Raw genomic sequence first — 19,774 nt, 5'->3', positions numbered from 1 at the left:
TTTCCGAGTAGTTACACTTCCCAAACTTGGTGCCATATCAAACTCTTTGTACTAAAGTTAGCCTCGGGTAATTGAAATTCTGGCAATGTAACTATTTAAAAATGACTTTACTCATGGCATAGAGCATGAAAGCTGCCTCAGGCTAGGAGTGAGTAATTTTTCAGTGAATGTTTAAACTTACTCTTCTTTGCTCTACATTGTGAACAAAAATCAAAAGTTTTTCCTTCTTTTGCCAAAGGGTTTAAATTAGAAAGATACAATTTTTAAAAATGCTCCTAATTGTAAACCAGGGTTCATTCACAAGTTTGGTCCTTTGTTTGTGCTTGTAAATGTACAATGAAATGACATTCACAAATTGTCCTACTCACGGACTGTCATGTCATCGGAATCACTTAATGTATCACTGGCTTATAACGCTCCTCTAGGTATCTGTCATCCTATACATGTGTGCACACACTGAAATTGAGTTCACTCAGTCTATTTCAGATCAGAACCTCTGCCTCTGACACCTGATCCACCTTCTCAATAAATTATGATGGACTAAAACTCCCTTCAGCAAGATTTAATACGTGCCCAAACAATCATAACTTCCCATTTATACAACAGAGATGATCAAAGTCTAAAACACATGGAGGTTACAAAATCACAGGCAATTTCAAGACTACCCGAGGAGACAAACCAAGCCGATTTTTGTTAAACCGTAGTGTAGTGACTGCTTTATCAATCACCTGATTCCCTTTTTTACAGATATCAAAATCCGTTTTTTCTATATGGCAGCGATAATATCTTTGTCCACACAACAAATCATATCAATCTTTGGACTTTATTTTATGGCTATATATAACTGGGGTTAATACACACCAAAGATAAGTCTTTGTGATGCTTCAAATTATTATTCACCTGCAGGGGTGAAAGATAATGTTGTTTTCTAGTATCCCCTGACTCTGCTATCTTTAAGAGCCCTATCTAGCTCTCTCTCTTGAAAGTATCCAGAGAACCGGCCTCCACCGCCCAGACTCACAACTCTCTGTGTGAAAAACATTAACTAAACTAACAATAGATAACCTTATGTGTAGGAGGGAACTGCAGATGCTGGTTTACACCAAAGATAGATACAAAATGCTGGAGTAACTCAGCACGATAGGCAGCATCTCTGGATAGAAGGAATGGGTGAAGTTTGGGGTTGAGACCGTTCTTCAAACTGAATGGTCTTGACCGAAAACGTCACACATTCCTTCCATCCAGAGATGGTGCCTGTCCCGCTGTGTTACTCCAGCATTTTCAGTCTATAATCGATAACCTTAGATTATTGAATAATTTTGAAAAGTTAAATACATCAAAAATATCGAGCACATGGTACCAAATGAGGCATTAATGGTTCACCAATAAATGGGCAGTTTAAAGAGAGCAATGTGGAATCCAAAGAAATATTTCAATTATTTTAAGTACAATGTTAAAAAATGGCGATAAACTGAACAAAGCACTTTTATAAAGAATTAAATACATTTTCCAGTGACAGTGGTTGCGGAGAGCTTTTGGCAGAAATTCCCAATCAGTGATGAGTTACACTCACTCATCTGTACTCCCGATAGGAAACTACAGAAATAACCCAATGACATTATTTGCAGTAAGATCCTGTAAGTTCCTACAGCTTTTTGTAATGCAAATATCATCACACTGGGTTTGAGGGAAGTGATGACAAAAGAAACCCATCTCAGATCTGCCAAAATATCCTTGAATGTTAGCCGAGCCACAAACATACAAAATGGAAACGGGATAGGCCACCCGCATACTCAAGCCTGTTCTACCTTTTAATAATGTCTGATCAGGTTTTAAGATCATATTCTTAGCACAGCGCAGCTCAGCCCAGCCCAGCCTCAGTAGTCTACAGAGAGATTTAGGCCATTTGGAAGAGTGGGCTGAATGATGGAAAGTATCCAGAGAACCGGCCTCCACCGACCTCCACCTTTTATATGCTGATAAGTGTGAGGTGCTACATCTTGGCAGGACAAATCAAAATAGGACATACATGGTAAATTGTAGCGAATTGAGGAATGCAGTTGAACAGAGGGATCTAGGAATAACTGTGCATAGTTCCCTGAAGGTGGAATCTCATGTCGATAGGGTGGTAAAGAAAGCTTTTGGTGTGCTGGCCTTTATAAATCAGAGCATTGAGTATAGAAGTTGGGGTGTAATGTTAAAATTGTACAAGGCATTGGTGAGGCCAATTCTGGAGTATGGTGTACAATTTTGGTTGCCTAATTATAGGAAGGATGTCAACAAAATAGAGAGAGTACAGAGGAGATTTACTAAAATGTTGCCTGGGTTTCAGCAACTATGTTACAGAGAAAGGTTGAACAAGTTAGGTCTTTATTCTTTGGAGCGCAGAAGGTTAAGGGGGGACTTGATAGAGGTCTTTAAAATGATGAGAGAGATAGACAGAGTTAACGTTGATAAGCTTTTCACATTGAGAGTAGGGAAGATTCAAACAAGAGGACATGACTTGAGAATTAAGGGACAGAAGTTTAGGGGTAACATGAGGGGGAACTTCTTTACTCAGAGAGTGGTGGCCGTGTGGAATGAGCTTCCAGTGGAAGTGGTGGAGGCGGGTTTGATTTTATCAATAAATAATTTAAAAATAAATTGGATAGGTATATGGATGGGAAAGGAATGGAGGGTTATGGTCTGAGTGCAGGTAGATGGGACCAGGGGAAAATAAGTGTTCGGCACGGACATGAAGGGCTGATATGGCCTGTTTCTGTGCTGTAATTGTTATATGGTTATGTGGTTATATAGTCTTTCACCCCTTTGGTTAGCAAGAAGCTATCTACCTCCAACTTAGAAATGTTCACAGACACTACATAGGAGTGGAAGATTCCAAAGACTCCAAAGATTCATAACCTCTGAGAGAAAAAATATAATCATCTCAAGTCTGCATTAAGTATGAACTTTCTATTAAACAAAAATGACCCTGGAATGTCTAACAAGAAACATCATTCTCCAAATCCACTCTTAGGATCTTGTGTGTTACAGTGAAGCCTCTCTTTGCTAAATTCTAATAATTTCAAAGCCTCGCCTGTCCAACGATTCCTCAAGACATTCCAGTGCATTAACACACTTCATATAAAAAAAGGACAGCAGACTGTACATGGTAATTTTGTTGAAAAAAACTGGATTTGGTTTTCTCTTTGTATCCATACAGCATTGTGCTATGCAAGGCGTGTTTGCTTTGCAACAGTATGACATGTTCAGTGTTTGAAATGTCTTGCATATAAACCATTGTGTACCTAAATGAATATGTGGTCACAAATCATTCATGAAGATATTGCAGAATATATCCTGCCTCTTGCAAGAATAAAATAGAAAACTGAATACAAATCCAGAATTCAGGAACTATTTCAATCTCAGTAAATGCCAAACGTGTCCATGTGTGTTATAATGTAATTGTGAGCAAATTTAAAGTATTTACTTCGGCATTTCATGATATCTTCTTTGCGTTATCAGGGTGGTAAAATTCCAGTCCGGTGGACAGCTCCCGAGGCCATACAGTACCGCAAGTTTACGTCAGCCAGTGACGTGTGGAGTTATGGAATAGTAATGTGGGAGGTCATGTCCTACGGAGAGCGGCCTTATTGGGATATGTCTAATCAGGATGTAAGTTGCCCTTTATTACTGATGGAACAATTAGCTCATCACTTGTGGTTGAAATTGGATTCATATTGAACCAATGGGTGACAAATCTAAAATTTGGTTGTTGGATAATTGTTGTAAATACTCACTGTTCCAAGCTTGACAGGGGAAATTATCTGTAAAGTAAGAGGCGCTTCTATCAAGATGATTTTTAATCAATGTATTCACTTGTGCAAATAGATTCCAAACATATGTCAGGCCCTCAATTAGCCTTAACTAAAGAAAAAAAATTGCAATTAATTCTATGCAGCCCACGCGCTCAAAATAATTGAATTAGTTCTCATTGTAAATGCAAGTCATCTCATGATTTGTTAGCTCTGTTGATTGGAATGACAGACATCAAAGACATTGTAAAACATTGAAAAATAAAATCAGATTTGAAGTCACTCTGCAGCAGGGCACTTCTCCCTTGAGAGAATTATCAGCAGAAGGCACATAATTCTCTCCCCATCACAACTGACAGGTGAACCGTGCCGGCCTCAAATGAGCAAAAGGCAATTTTTATTTAGCTCCTTGGCTAGAAATGTACTTGTGGTGCACAAGGTTTTGTAAAGTTTATTCAAAGCCCAATTTAAGATGCAGCCAGTTACTTTGCGAATGGATAATACACTTCCCAAATTTGATCCGAATCCTCCATGAGTGAGAATTGTGTAAAGAGGGTGGTCACAAGGCATTTACAGAGTCTGCAAGCAGCATGCACCATGCTGTGTTAACAGTTGCAGACAATGCATGTGGGAGTAAAACCTGTGTGAATGGCATGGACTGCTCACTGAACCAGGTGCTGACTGGAGAGTCAACACCTGCTCTCACATTGGATTAAGGAAGCCAAAATGTTGTGTTGCCCAGGGCTGGGATATACGAAATATCTGTAATCTAATGGGTCTCATTATCGATGTTGTTCGAACCAGCAATTTCTCGTTCAAGTCCCTGTCTTCTAATCACCCTTCACAAGCCCGTACATTACAGGTCCTCAGACGTGTATAGAATGGACCCCTTCATCCCTCATCCCCAGCCACCTGTATTCTGCAAACTACCTGACTTCCTCTGTTCACTTTGTAATGGCTGAGCTGGTGGAAGAGGCTCTTTTTCCGCACAGTTTGTGTGAAGCCTGTTCTCATCTGAACACTGACTTGAGCCTCATGTAAAATTGAGGTTCAGAATAGGTGCACAACATGAAGCTTGAAACCATCCTGCACTGCACAGCTTTATATCAACTGTGAGTGATATGTAATTCCCAGCCTTTTTGGTGTCTGCTTCCAAAACCAGGGTCTCACAATATAAGGAATTTATTTATGAACAGCCGTTACATCAGGAACATGTCCAATATTGTACTATAGCACTAAATATTTGATCACCATCTACCATCTGCAGTTCCTTGTGTCTCTAAATATTTGAATATACACAAGGTTCAGTGAGAACATCTGACCAGCTCAATGCTGCCAAGTATCTGAAGCAGCCAGAAGGAAATGCAGATGCTGGTTTACACAGAAGATAGACACAAAATGCTGGAATAACTCAGTGGGCCAGGCAGCATTTCTAGAGAAAATAAATAGGTATCTTTTTGGGTCGAGCCCCTTCTACCGACTGAAGAAGCACCTCAGCCCGAAATGTTACCTATTACTTTTCTCCAGAGATGCTGCCTGACCTGCTGAGCTACTCCAACATTGTGTGTCTCTCTGAAACAGGTCTCTCTCATGTGGTGATGAGTTTAGCAAGCCAGGGAGCATCTGTGGAGTGAAATGGACAGATGATATTGTAGGTTGAAACCCTTCTTCTTTTGAATCTGAAGAAGGATCTTGACCAAAAATGTAACTTGTCCATTCCCCTCCACACATGCTGCCTCGCCAACTGAACTACTCCAGCACTTTGTTTTCTGCTCAAGATTCTAGCGTTTGCAGTCTATTTTGTCTCCAGGTCTCTCTCAGAGACTGGTCCAGAGGCTCCAGAGATATATTGGCATGTCCAAGGCTAATCCTCACAAAACTGCTGCCCCTGGTGGAGATGAAGATGCAAATCTGCAGGATTGGGTAGAGATGTAGAAAGTTGGAGCGTAGTGGCTAAGTTACTGGAATGGCAAACAGAGTTCTATGCTATCCACCAAATCCTAATAAACGACAACGCTGATATTGTGACCAAATATCTAACCCCTCTACCTCCTTGGACCGTGATGTTGACAGGCAGAGACTTTTATGCCTTGTGGGATATTGAAAAATATTAGTGTTTCTTTTAAACTGTTTCTCTGAAATTTCTCCCCTTAGTGGGAATTCAGGCTATGTCAGGCTCTTCTGTATCAATGCGCCTAAATGCCAGTCAGGAATTCCAAAATCTAGAGCTTAATTAATTAAGAGCTGCACACATTATGTGAAGCACCACTTACTGTGGAGGCAAGATTTGAAGTACCCCTCCATCTGATTTTTTTAATACTGGCTAACTCCCAGCTACACTCTCGTCACAATGCACAATTGACCCAAAACATTGATCACCCCTCTGCCTATACATGCCACCTGCCTCGCTAAGTTCAAGTAATTTGCTTTATGCCCCAGATTACAGCACCCCTAGTCTCTTTCGTCTCTGTCAAAGTAACTTGTGTTCACTGAAATTTCTCCAAACTGTAGAAAGAGACAGACAATGATGACTCAAAGTGTGTAGGAAGGAACTGCGGATGCTGGTTTAAAACAAAGATAGACACAAAATGCTGGAGTAAGTCAGTGGGACAAGCAGCATCTCTGGAGAGAAGGAATGGGTGATGTTTCAGGCGGAGACCCTTCTTCAGACTAGTTCTTCAAATTAGAGATATACTCTTTCAGATGACTCAAAGTTTAGTTAAGTTCAAAATAATTGTAACACAAACATTGTTACTTTTGGAATTTCACTCATTAAGCAGTCACCGTCCCTACAGCCTGAATCAGATGTTTTCCTCTAATTACGTCTGTTGACTCATGGCAATTTTTCTTCTTTCTTTCCAAAGTAGAACAAATAGTCCATTTTTGTGCACTGACTCTTTAAAGTTCATAAGGATAAGAACATACCAGAAACCACTTGGGATCTGTCTGTACAGTTTCGAGAAATCTGATGAGAAATAGATGAATCAAAAGCAGCTTTGTGTTTGATAAGCAGAGCAGGTATAAGGCAAGGCGGTAACTCATTCACCCGGCGCTCAAACCAGAGCAACTAGCAATTGCCAGTATATGTGCCAGTATCCACAGTAAAGGCTTACATTGAATCCTGCCATTGTCTGTCTTAAAACCTGCTGCACTACAGCCACCTCCTATGTACTCCTTAAGTTGCAGCCATGCTGCATGTACTTGAACTCTGAATCAACCAAACAAACTATGTCCACGTGGACCTTAATTTGAAATGGTTGAGGAGGAAAACCAAAGCAGGGAACATGGCTGTAGGTCGCCAGTTAAATGCCGCTCTCGTGGGATTACAGTTTAAACATAACCATGTCTGATGTTGCTTGTCTGACAGCTCTTGGTATTGAAGGTAACTCAAACTGTCAGAGAGGGGAACACATATAGTTAGCAAAGCCGCAGCAGAGAAGCAATTTCCATTCCCTCTTCAGAGCCAGTGAAGTGGGAAGTTTCATTCCCTGCCATCACTCTTCCATACTTTCTTGTTAAATTACCACGAGAAAAAAAAGTAGACCAACCTCATGACACTAGGCCCGCTTCACTCACAAGGTTTACTTCAACTTGGCTGTGCCCAAAATATTCCTCCAAATGGGTATTACACTTTTATAAAAGTCAAGATTATCATCGCAATAGACAATAGGTGCAGGAGTGGCCATTCGGCCCTTCGAGCCAACACCACCATTCAACGTGATCATGGCTGATTATCCCCAATCAGTATCCCGTTCCTGCCTTCTCCCCATATCCTCTGACTCTGCTATTTTTAAGACCCCTATCTAGCTCTCTCTTGAAAGCATCCAGAGAACCTGCCTCCACCGCCCTCTGAGGCAGAGAATTCCACAGGCTCACCACTCTCTGTGAGAAAAAGTATTTCCTCGTCTCCGTTCTAAATGGCTTACTCCTTATTCTTAAACTGTGGCCCCTGGTTCTGGACTCCCCCAACACCGGGACATGTTTCCTGCCTCTAGTGTGTTCAAGCCCTTAACAATCTTATATGTTTCAACGAGATGCCCTCTCATCTTGTACACCAGAGTGTACAAGCCCAGCTGCTCCATTCTCTCAGCATATGATAGTCCCGCCATCCCGGGAATTAACCTTGTAAACCTACGCTGCACTCCCTCAATAGCAAGAATTCCTCAAATTAGGGGACCAAAACTGCACACAACACTCCAGGTGTGGTCTAACTAGGGCTCTGTACAACTGCAGAAGGACCTCTTTGCTCCTCTACTCGATTCCTCTTGTTGTAAAGGCCAACATGCCATTCGCTTTCTTCACTGCATGCCATTCGCTTTCTTCACTGCAGTTATCTCAATGAAATAACTGTATCTCTGTGCTGTCCCGAGGCCTATTTGTATTTTTTTTAGGTTCTATCTGGTGCTGTCAACCAAAAAATGTATTTCTAAAAAGCTTGTGTGCATGCTATCAAAAGCAATTTTTATCAGTTCAGATTAAGGGTCCCGACACAAAACACCATCTGTCCACTTCCCTTCACAGGTTCTGCCTGACCCGCTGAGTTCCTCCAGCAGATTGTTTCTTGTTCTGAATGCAGTGTTGTTTTTTTTATATATATAGTGACGGTAATTTTTTTTAAAGTGGAGGAAGTGTTTGTTTTGCAATAGTATTAATCTACTTTCATCTATTTCTGTCTAGGTTATAAAAGCTATTGAAGAGGGTTATCGTCTCCCTGCTCCCATGGACTGTCCACCTGGCCTTCACCAACTGATGCTCGACTGTTGGCAGCAGGAACGCAACGAGAGACCCAAGTTTGATCAGATAGTTGGGATCCTAGACAAAATGATTCGTAATCCAAACAGTCTGAAGGTTCCTGTGGGTACTTGCAGTAGGTAAGGGAAAGCATAAATTTGCATTTACTGCTTGTAAACGATCGCAAGACAAAGGAAGGATGTGGAGGCAGAAGGATCTAGATTTTCCTTGAATATTATATTTTGTATTTTGGTTTTATTTCTTCATAGTTTAGACGTCTAGATCCTTCTGCCTCCACATCCTTCGATCGCAAGACAAAGGAAGGATGTGGAGGCAGAAGGATCTAGATTTTCCTTGAATATTATATTTTGTATTTTGGTTTTATTTCTTCATAGTTTAGACGTCTAAGGTTAGAAATTTAATTGATTAGCACACAGGTCATTTGTGCACAAATCACACCATGAACTGATTTAACACAGTTTAGATCTCACTGGAGATTATATGAACCAAGAGCGGGATTAGATTTCTTGACTGCTCTACCATTCCATAAGATAATGGTTGACGCGATTGTAACCACAACTCAGTATTTCCTGCTAACATTTCAAGTCCTGCTTCCCAAGTAACTATTAACTCTTAAAAATATTATTTTCTTAAAAATATTCAAAGACTCTGCTTTCACTGCTCTTTGATAAAGAGAGATGCTAAGACTCAAACCCCTCTGAGAAAAAAAAAATCACCCCATCTCTGCGTTAAGTACTTGTTTCAAATCCCAGGTTCAATCCTGGCTTTAGACGTTAGAGACACATCATGGTAACAGGCCCTTTGGCCCACAGACTCCCCGCCGACCAGTGATCACCCCATATACTAGCACTGTCCTACACCATGCACAATTTACATTTTTACTAAAGCCAATTAACCTACAAAACTGTACGTCTTTGGAGTGTGGGAAACCAGCGAAAACCCACGTAGTCACAGGGAAAATATACAAACTCTGTACCAGGCAGCACCCGTAGTCCGGATGAAACATGGGTCCCTGGCTCTGTAATGCAGCAACACTACTGCTGTGCCACTGGGCCTTGGCATTCTCTGTGGGGAATGTGCACATCTCCCAGAGATGGTGCGGATTTCCCCAAAGTGCCCTGGTTTCCTCACACATCCCAGAAATATGCAGGTTATCAGAATAATTGGCTGCTATAATTGCCTCCAGTGTAGGTACGTGATAAAGGTAATCCAAGGGTAGGTGGGCATTTGAGAGAGGATGAATTGTAGGGTTACAATGAAACAAAAGAGGGGTAAACGGGACTGATGGGATTGTTCTACTGGGTGCCAGTATGGAGCCAATCAGATAAATGGCCTCCTTCCCTTGTGTAGTGAGTTGTTAATCTAGTGAAGTTCCCTTAACTATTTTTAATACATTAATATTCTTGCTTATCCAAGGAGTCCATTACTTCAGATGTGGCCTCACCAATCCCCCATACAACTGAAGCAGTACCTCCCTGGTTTAATATTCAATTCTCATCATAATAAACAATATTCTGTTAGCTCTTTTAACTACTTATTCTATCTACATGTTAACCTTTTGTAAATAATGCACTGGAATATCCAGACCCATCTGCAGCTCAGTATTTAGGTAACCCACTTCTTTATTGTTCTGACCTAAATGGACAATACAACATTATACCCCATTTGCCAGATATTTTTACACATTTGCATCTCTACATAGCCTCCTTGTGTTTTCCTCAAGTTATTTTCTATTTTTGCTGATCAGCAAATTTAACAAACATCCCTTCAACACCTCCGAGTTGTGCAACACAGTCACCGGCCTATCAGCCTACTATATCTATGTTGACCATTGTATCTATGTGAATTCCATTTTTCTACATTGTGTCTGTAGCCTTGGCTATTCAGATGCCTGTCAAGGTGTTACTTAAATGCTGTGATTGTGTTGAACTCCACTGCCTCTTCTACATTCCAGAAATCAACCACTTTCTGTGTGAAAATCTTTCCTGTCTATCCTTCTTCTCACATTAAACTTATTTTCGACGCCCCTACCATGGGAGAAAGATTTTTACCACCTCCCCTATCCATGCCTTTCATACCTCTGTGAAATTAACCCTCAGCCGCATTCTCTCCACTCAGGCTATCCAATCCCCCCCTTAAAACTGGTTAGTTTCTAGAATCTAGGCAAAATACTAGAGAATCTCCTTTGGTGGTTATTTATACAAATGTTAGAAAGGTGGACACCACCAGAGAACCTTGTGACATATAACTCGTTACATCTTGCCAATCAGAGAAAAGACCAATTCATGCCTGCTTTGTTTCTTATTACTAGAAAAAACTTCATCCTTGCCAAAATGTTGTCCTTTCAAAATAACTTTTATTTTCCACAATAACTTTTCATGTGACACCTTATTAAATGGCTTCTGGAAAATTAAGTATACTCCATCCGTCAGTTCCTCCTTATCCACAGCACATTACCTTTCTTAAAGTCCAAAAACAATTCCTTTTTTACACAAATGATTGCTTTCCTTGAATCCTTCCAAACCCTGTTGTGACATCTTTAATAATACCATTAAATATTTTTGAAAAGATAGATGTTAAACTAACTGGCCTGCATTTGGCTGTTTTATGTCTTACTCCTATTTTAATGTAGGAGTTACATTTGCTACTTTCCAATCTAACAGAACCTGACCTAAATTAAGAATTTTGGAAAACTGAAACCTACTCATCAACTATCCCAAAAACTACATATTTTATGACCCAGAGATTTTTTTAGACTACAGTCTCACCAGGTTGCACAGTACTGCTGCCTTAGTGATTATTTTCGCCAAGTTCACCCCCCCCCCCAAATTAGCACTTTTTTAAATTTCTGGGCATTGAAAAGTTGGCCTGTGTGAGTTTGCTCGATGGAAGATTAAAAATCAGAGCTGGTATATTGAGGATTAAATAAAAGTAATTTTGATCACTACATTTGCCTTTGATGTTGGCAATGGGTGATCAGTAAGAACATTTATCCTGCTTTTTCTCCAATTCTTTATGCTGTCTTTTTAAGAATGTAAAACAAGCATTAGATGCAAAGTTACAACATTATTCAATAACATTATTTGTTGAAGTAGTGTTGAAATATCCCCTCATGATTTTGTACACCCCTATAGATCACCTCTCATCCTCCTGCACTCCAAGAAATAAAGTCCAAGCCTGCCCATCCTCCCCATATAGCTCAAGCCCTCAAGGCTGGTAACACCCTTATAAATCTTCTCTGCACTATTTCCAGCTTAATGGCATCTTTCCAATAGCAAGGCAACTAAAACGGAACCATTCTCCAAGTGTGGCCTGGCCACTGCCTTGTCCATTTGAGAGGTGTAATTTGTTTGTTCCAGACTTCAAATATGCCTATGTTATCTGCTTAATGAATACAATATAGGTGTATTGCAGTTATGTTAACATTATCCCATTTTTCCCATTTAGACCAATCAATCCACTTCTAGATCAAAATACGTTGGACTTCACCTCCTTTCGTTGTGTAGGCGATTGGCTCGAGGCCATCAAGATGGAACGGTACAAGGACAACTTGACAGCCGCAGGGTACAGCACACTGGAATCAGTGGCGAGGATGACCATTGAGTGAGTTTAAAACCCAACGTATAGGGTGACATGGTGGCACAGTGGTAGAGTTGATATCTTACAGCGCCAGAGACCCTGGCTCAATCCTGACTATGGGTGCTGCCTGTATGGAGTTTGTATGTTCTCCCCGTGACCTACATGGGTTTTCTCCGGGTGCTCCGGTTTCCTCCCACACTCTAAAGACATACAGGTTTGTAGGTTAATTGGCTTCAGTAAATTTATAATATGTCCCTGGTGTGTAAGGATAGTGCTAGTGTGCGGGGATCGCTGGTTGGCGCAGACACATTAGCCCTGTTTCCACACGGCATCTCTAAACTAAACCTCAAAATCTAAAAGAAGCACACTCCGTTAAAAAGCACATTTTCTGACTACACAACAAAGGAGTGAAATCAAAGCCTACCACTCCTCATTCAGTAGTTAAGTTGAAATACCTTGGTCTAAAGGTTTGTTCTCACAGCTCCAAAGTATGCTGTGCAGTTGAAAATTTGACTTGGGCGAACAGCAATATTGCATACATTTCCAGGTGTCTGTGATCCCACCAAGTAACTAGGTGATTTTTGCCTAGTTACACCATATTGCAACAATCAAAATTAATCTCTGGTAAAATTTGCAAACATGTAGGCGTGAAAAATAAGAGTTTCTGAGGTCCAGAGAGCAATGATGGCAACTGGTTGCAGCTCTAAAGCCGTTTTAGGGTTCAAACTAGTTTTTGGAAAAAAAATCTTGTTTTTCTCCTGCGTGGACACAATTTAACGCCTGTGCTAAATGCAGCAATGTTTTTAGCACACTATAAAATAATAACGTCCAATTTCTTGGCACACAAACTTGAGACATTCTCAAACAGTATTAGATGATCACAGTGCTGTTTTAATGCCATTAAAATGTTGTAGTACAATTCCAGTCTCTCATATGTTGGGGAAAAAGTCAAAGCCCGGCGATTTTCAAATTTTACAAGAATTGCAAGACTCTAATCCTTAAAACACCAGTAAAGATCCTGGAATCCCTTATGGCAAGAACATGATTTGCTTTATTCCTTGGGTATAAATGTGTGCAATGAAGAAAAGAAAACAGCAGACCATTGAATATTTGAGGCAGTTATTAATTTTCAATTTTTATAGTGAATTACAGTGAACACTCCCAAAAGAGTACGAATTCCACGCTATAAATTGTAATTTGATTTTGGCTATAATTTGTTTACATTAAATTTTACACTTTGTGATTTGAATCTAATTAAATTGAAAGAATTAATGGAGAGGTTTACCAAAATGTAGTTTATGTCCCATACAATAGCATAACTGCCCTTGCAGCAGAGGTGAGAACTGGATGATAGCACACGATTAAAGCACACGGCATTGGGGGGTTCAGTATTGATGTGGATAGAGAACTGGCTGGCAAACAGGAAGCAAAGAGTAGGAGTAAACGGGTCCTTTTCACAATGGCAGGCAGTGACTAGTGGGGTACCGCAAGGCTCAGTGCTGGGACCCCAGTTATTTACAATATATATTAATGATCTGGATGAGGGAATTGAAGGCAATATCTCCAAGTTTGCGGATGGCACTAAGCTGGGGGGCAGTGTTAGCTGTGAGGAGGATGCTAGGAGACTGCAAGGTGACTTGGATAGGCTGGGTGAGTGGGCAAATGTTTGGCAGATGCAGTATAATGTGGATAAATGTGAGGTTATCCATTTTGGTGGCAAAAACGGGAAAGCAGACTATTATCTAAATGGTGGCCGATTGGGAAAAGGGGGAGATGCAGCGAGACCTGGGTGTCATGGTACACCAGTCATTGAAGGTAGGCATGCAGGTGCAGCAGGCAGTAAAGAAAGCGAATGGTATGTTAGCTTTCATTGCAAAAGGATTTGAGTATAGGAGCAGGGAGGTTCTACTGCAGTTGTACAGGGTCTTGGTGAGACCACACCTGGAGTATTGCGTACAGTTTTGGTCTCCAAATCTGAGGAAGGACATTATTGCCATAGATGGAGTGCAGAGAAGGTTCACCAGACTGATTCCTGGGATGTCAGGACTGTCTTATGAAGAAAGACTGGATAGACTTGGTTTATACTCTCTAGAATTTAGGAGATTGAGAGGGGATCTTATAGAAACTTACAAAATTCTTAAGGGGTTGGACAGGCTAGATGCAGCAAGTTTGTTCCCGATGTTGGGGAAGTCCAGGACAAGGGGTCACAGCTTTAAGGATCAGGGGGAAATCCTTTAAAACCGAGATGAGAAGAACTTTTTTCACACAGAGAGTGGTGAATCTCTGGAACTCTCTGCCACAGAGGGTAGTCAAGGCCAGTTCATTGGCTATATTTAAGAGGGAGTTAGATGTGGCCCTTGTGGCTAAGGGGATCAGGGGGTATGGAGAGAAGGCAGGTACGGGATACCGAGTTGGATGATCAGCTATGATCATATTGAATGGCGGTGCAGGCTCGAAGGGCCGAATGGCCTACTCCTGCACCTAGTTTCTATGATAGAGATGCTGAGTTTTCACATACATTCTGTAGTCAATTCTTCTACTTTTTATGATGAATGTATGAGTGCAAATCAGTAATAATATACAGCTTGAAATATTGGTCATAAGTCATAGGAGCAAAATTAGGCCATTCAGCCCATCAAGTTTATTCCGCCATGCAATAACTGATCTACCTTTTCCTGTCAAACCGATTCTCCTTTTCACCCCAATGACTATGAATTGCATATTGTAAATAATAGACCAGAACTAAAAGTTATTCTAGCACCATTAACTTGTGTACAAAGATGTGTGTGATGTTAATAAAGATTGGGGCAGAAAAAAGCTCTATGGACATAAGTAACAGCAGATACCATTCCTCAGCCCACTTGCCAGCTGATCAAGAGCCTATTATAATTTTTGATAACCATTTTCGCTATCTATGATACCATCCAGTTTTGTGTCATGTGCAAATTTACTAATCATGCCTGATACATTCTTATCCTAATCATTGATACAAACCACAAACAACAATAGGCCCAGTACTGATCCCAAGCCGCAGGTCTCCAGTCCAAAAAAAACACTACCACCTTCCACTACCACCCTCTGTTTCCTTCCAAGAAGCCAATTCTGCATCTAGTTAGCCAGCTCTCCTTGGATCCCAACCTCCTTGGTTGCCTCTTCATAAAACTCAATTTGTAAGACATAACCTCCCTGTTGTAGGGGGTATTTCTTTACCTCCTTTACTCAATGAGCGTGTAACTTCAACAATTTTACAGTTATCAGGAAACAGCACAGTCTATGTGGATTGGGTTTAGTTTAGTTATTTTTGTAATCTGTACCGAAGTACAGTGAAAAGCTTTTATTTGCGTGCTATCCAGGCAGCATCTCTGGAGGAAAGGAGGAGGTAACATTACGGATCAGAACCCTTCTTCCGACTCTTTCTCCAGAGATGCTGCCTGAGCCACTGAATTATCTATCATTTAGATGCTTATTCATTTACCATCGAGCCACACTGATATTGTGTAACTGATTTTCTGGTTAATCAGGGATTGAAGAACGTAACAAATGGGAATAGGAGTAGGCTATTCAGCCTTGCACAAGACACCTTCTGAATACATTTCAATGAGATCATCAGATTCTCCACATAAGATTAACCTCTGAACCCTAGTTGCAATCCTGCTACAACAAGTATATCTTTATTTGGATCAAAGGATCAAAATCATACAGAGTACTTCAGATTTGGCTTCATCAAAGCCCATCATAAGACCAATAAGGTTCTTTGTTTTCACACTTCAGTCCCTTTATAATAAAGATAATGTGTCACTAACACCCACGTGTCACTCCATAATAAAATCTATAAATCTTAAGTGTAAAAACATTCCCACATTTTTCCCCTCAATTAAAATCTATAATTTCACATTTAATATTGTATTCTATCTTACGCAATCATACCTATCCAATCAGTCTCTATTCCTTGACAGTCTTAATGTTCTTGTTATTTTAGTTGGACCAGGCTGCATCGTGGCACAGCAGTTAGTTAGCCAGAGACCTGGGTTTGATCTCAACCTCTTGTGCTGAATAGATCTTACATGTCCTCCCTATGATCACACAAGTCTCCACCAGGGGAAAATAGCTTACAAAGACATATATAAATACAATGGATAAAAACATATATTCGTTGAGCCAAATTGCCTCCTATGGTGTGAGGGAAGAAATATTATACCTCCTTCCAGATCAGCATCAGAAGCAAACTTTACATTATATTTTGTCTTTTCACATGTTATTGAGGAGGAATATTATCATTGCCTCTAACCATTAAATAGGCACAAAATGTTGGAGTTAGCAGGTCAGGTAGCATTTCTGGAGGAAAGGAATAAGTGATGTTTTGGGTTGGGACCGTACTTCAGCCTATTGATCATCATCACTCATATCAATTTACTGTGCATACAGCCAATGATCAACGGAATCCAGTAGACTCCAAGTAGAATCACACACCACAGAGCCAGGCCCTTCATCCCAACTTACCCATGGCCGACCAAGATGCCCCATCTACACTAGTCCCACCTGCCTGCATTTGGCCCACAGGTTTGCCTCTAAACCTTCCATGTCCATGTACTCACCCAAATGTCTTTTAAATGTTGTTATAGCTTCTCATTGCCAACAAATGTCTTGCCCTGGATTTCCATGAGGGAGGCCCCTTGCTCACCGCACACATTCCCCACCACATCAGACTTCACCATACAAGGCTGATCTCACTGACCCGAATAGTCCCAGAACAAGCAATAAGGCTCCCAGCATAAGCTGAGACTCAATCGCTAAAGTAGAGCGACATGGGCACGGCCGTATCTGACCTTCACCAAGTCCAGCAGCAGAGCATTGACGCGCTAGGCTGAGGAACAAAAATAAGAAAATGCAGATGCTTGAAATCTGAATTAAAAGCAGAAAACATAAAGAACACTTAGTAGGGCAAGCAGCATTTGTGGAGAAAAACAGTTTGATTATTTTCAGATCGAATACCCTTCAACCTGAAACATTAACTCAGTTTTTTGTTTAGTTTAGTTTAGAGATACATCTTGGAAACAGTTCCATTTCTTCCCACAGATTTTGCCCAAATTGTTGACTATTTCTTGCATGTTCTATTTTATTAGATTACTGTTCTTCTAAAGGAGAGCATGCACGTTGCATCCAATCTGTACTGTGACCCAATTTATTTGTTTGAATGGAATCTAGTTTAGTTTTAGTTTTAGAGATACAGCGTGGAACAAGCCCTTTGGCCCACTTGATCCCGCAGTGACCATCGATCAACCATATACCTGTTCTGTCCTACACCCTAGGGAATACTTATAGAGGCTAATTAACCTACAAACCTGCACGTCTTTGGAATGTGGGATAAACTGGAGCACCCAGAGAAAATATGAATTGTCACAGGGACAGCATAGGAACTCTGTACAGACAGCACCCGCAGTCAAGATTGGACCTGCGTCTCTGGTTCCGTAAGGCAGCAACTCCACCACTGTGACGAACTACTGGAGTTGCTGAACTTGAGTAAAGAAAAAAAAGTGTTTTTTTCTAATTTACTTATTTTAGGGTTATGAATAATTTCTTGAATTTAGGGTGGTTTTAATTAAAGTTATATGTCTGAATAGCTTTAATTAAAAAAAAATTAAGATTATGGGAATTGTTTTTAAATGTTTAATCATAAGGAACAGGATCTTTTACCCAGAGTAGGGAAATTAAGAACCAGAGGACATAGGTTTAAGGTGAGGGGCAAAAGATTTAATAGGAATTTGAGAGGTAACTTTTTTTTTTACACAAGCGGTGGCAGGTATATTTAACGAGCTGCTGGAGGAATTGGGGCAGATACTATCACAATGTTAAAAAAACATTTGGACAGGTACATGGACAGGATACATTTAGTGGTATATGGACCAAACTAGTGTAGGAAAGAACTGCAATTGCTGGTTTTAATCAAACACAAAATGCTGGAGTAAATGCTGGCAGCATCTCTGGAGAGAAGGAATGGGTGGCGTTTTGGGTCGAGACCCTTCTTCAGACCGAACATGCCCCATCTACACGAGACCTACCTGCCCACCTGTTTGATCCAAGGTAGACACAAAATGCTGGAGTAACTCAGCGGGACAGGCAGCGTCTCTGGGGAGAAGGAATGGGTGATGTTTTGGAGTCGAGACCCTTCTTCAGTCTGGGAGACCTTTCTTCAGTCTAAGGGAACCACCAGTTATAGTCAGACAGCGCAGAAAGAGTCGCTTTGGCCCAACTTGTCCATGCTAGCCAATATGCCCCATCTATATTAGTCCCACTTATCTGCATTTGGACCATATCATACCTTTCCTATTCATGCACCTGTCCAAATATTGTTTAAATGTTGTTGTTGTACCTGCCTCAAATACTCCCTCTGGCAGCTAATTCCATATAGCCTCCACCATGTGGAACCAGTTTCCCCTCAGATTCCTATTAAAATGTTCTTCTCTCACCCTAAATCTGTGCCCTCAAATTCATGATTCTCCTTCTCTGGGGAAAAAAGATTCTGCACATTCACCGTCTATTCCCCTGATGATTTTATACATTACCCCACAGCCTGCAGTACACCAAGGAATAAAGTCCCAACCTCTCTTGATAAGCTCAGGCCCTTGAGTCCTGGCAACATCCTCACAAAGATTCTCTACACCCTTTCCAGATTAATCGCATTTTTTCCTATATCAGGGTGACCAAAACTGAACAGTACTCACCAACATGTTGTACAACTGTGAGATAATGCCCCAACTTCCTCAATTCCCTGACTAATGAAGGGCACTGTGCCAGTAATGTCCTGCAAAATAGACACTTGGCAAAAACTATTAGAGGCCTTTCTTAAGAAAACAATTATAGCTTAATAAGAATAAATGCGGTATCTTCAAATCAATGTGGGGAGGTCATGTCCAACAGATTGATAATGGTTATCAGGACAATGTAAATTCTCTGTTTCATTGGTCTTGATACAGTACTGATTACTGGAAGTGTATAGAGGGAAAGTGTTCACCTACAGTCCATCACTCGCCATCCATGAAATCATAGGCGACAGGTGTGTAGTTTGCTGATATGTACGGATGCAAGCAAAATGGAACAATTATCCTTGCATTTTTGACTTTCCACACACATTCAAATCTCATGACTTCACCAAAAGCGAGGTGTAATAAATTTGATAATAAATTGAATGGATAATGGAAAATGGGAGCAGTTATTAATAGCGACACTTCTGACTGGGTAACAATGATCTTTGGAAAACCCCAGGGATTGACCGTTGAGGATCAGTGCTGCTCATACTGTGAATGTGACCTCGGTAAGGATATTGCAATTAGAGTCCTATGTTAGGATATATTGCCTGTTTGACTGCAAAAGCAAGATGCACAGAATAAAGAGGTGAAATTCAAAATAATCCACAGAGACACAAGTACGAGAAAAGTGAATGCCAAATGTATTCAACATTTGAGAGATTCAAAGTAATAATTTTTTTTTTTAAAGTGAAAATAATTAAATTAATAGTAGTAACAGCTGTCAAATTATTGAAAATGTTTTAGATTTTAGAGATACAGCGTGGAAACTGAATTTGTGCCAACGAGCGGTCACCTCTGATTAACAATATCCGACACACAAGCGACAATTTTACCGATGCCTGT

The 19,774-nt window shown here is 40.6% G+C and overlaps 1 protein-coding gene across 4 annotated transcripts in view; it reads left to right on the top strand.

Moving 5' to 3' along the window:
- epha7 (eph receptor A7) overlaps positions 1-19,774 on the top strand; it is a 252,404-nt gene that overhangs the window by 227,248 nt on the left and 5,382 nt on the right. For all 4 annotated transcript variants that reach the window (XM_055635837.1, XM_055635835.1, XM_055635836.1 and 1 more), the window contains 3 exons: positions 3,505-3,654; positions 8,472-8,665; positions 11,994-12,149. In XM_055635837.1, the coding sequence (XP_055491812.1) occupies positions 3,505-3,654; positions 8,472-8,665; positions 11,994-12,149 (500 nt within the window). The remainder of the gene's footprint in view (positions 1-3,504; positions 3,655-8,471; positions 8,666-11,993; positions 12,150-19,774) is intronic.

This window comes from Leucoraja erinacea, chromosome 5, assembly GCF_028641065.1.
Source record: "Leucoraja erinacea ecotype New England chromosome 5, Leri_hhj_1, whole genome shotgun sequence".
Classification (NCBI taxonomy): domain Eukaryota; kingdom Metazoa; phylum Chordata; class Chondrichthyes; order Rajiformes; family Rajidae; genus Leucoraja; species Leucoraja erinaceus.
Note: the sequence above shows the minus strand (reverse complement) of the source record. Positions and strands in the feature narration are given on the sequence as shown.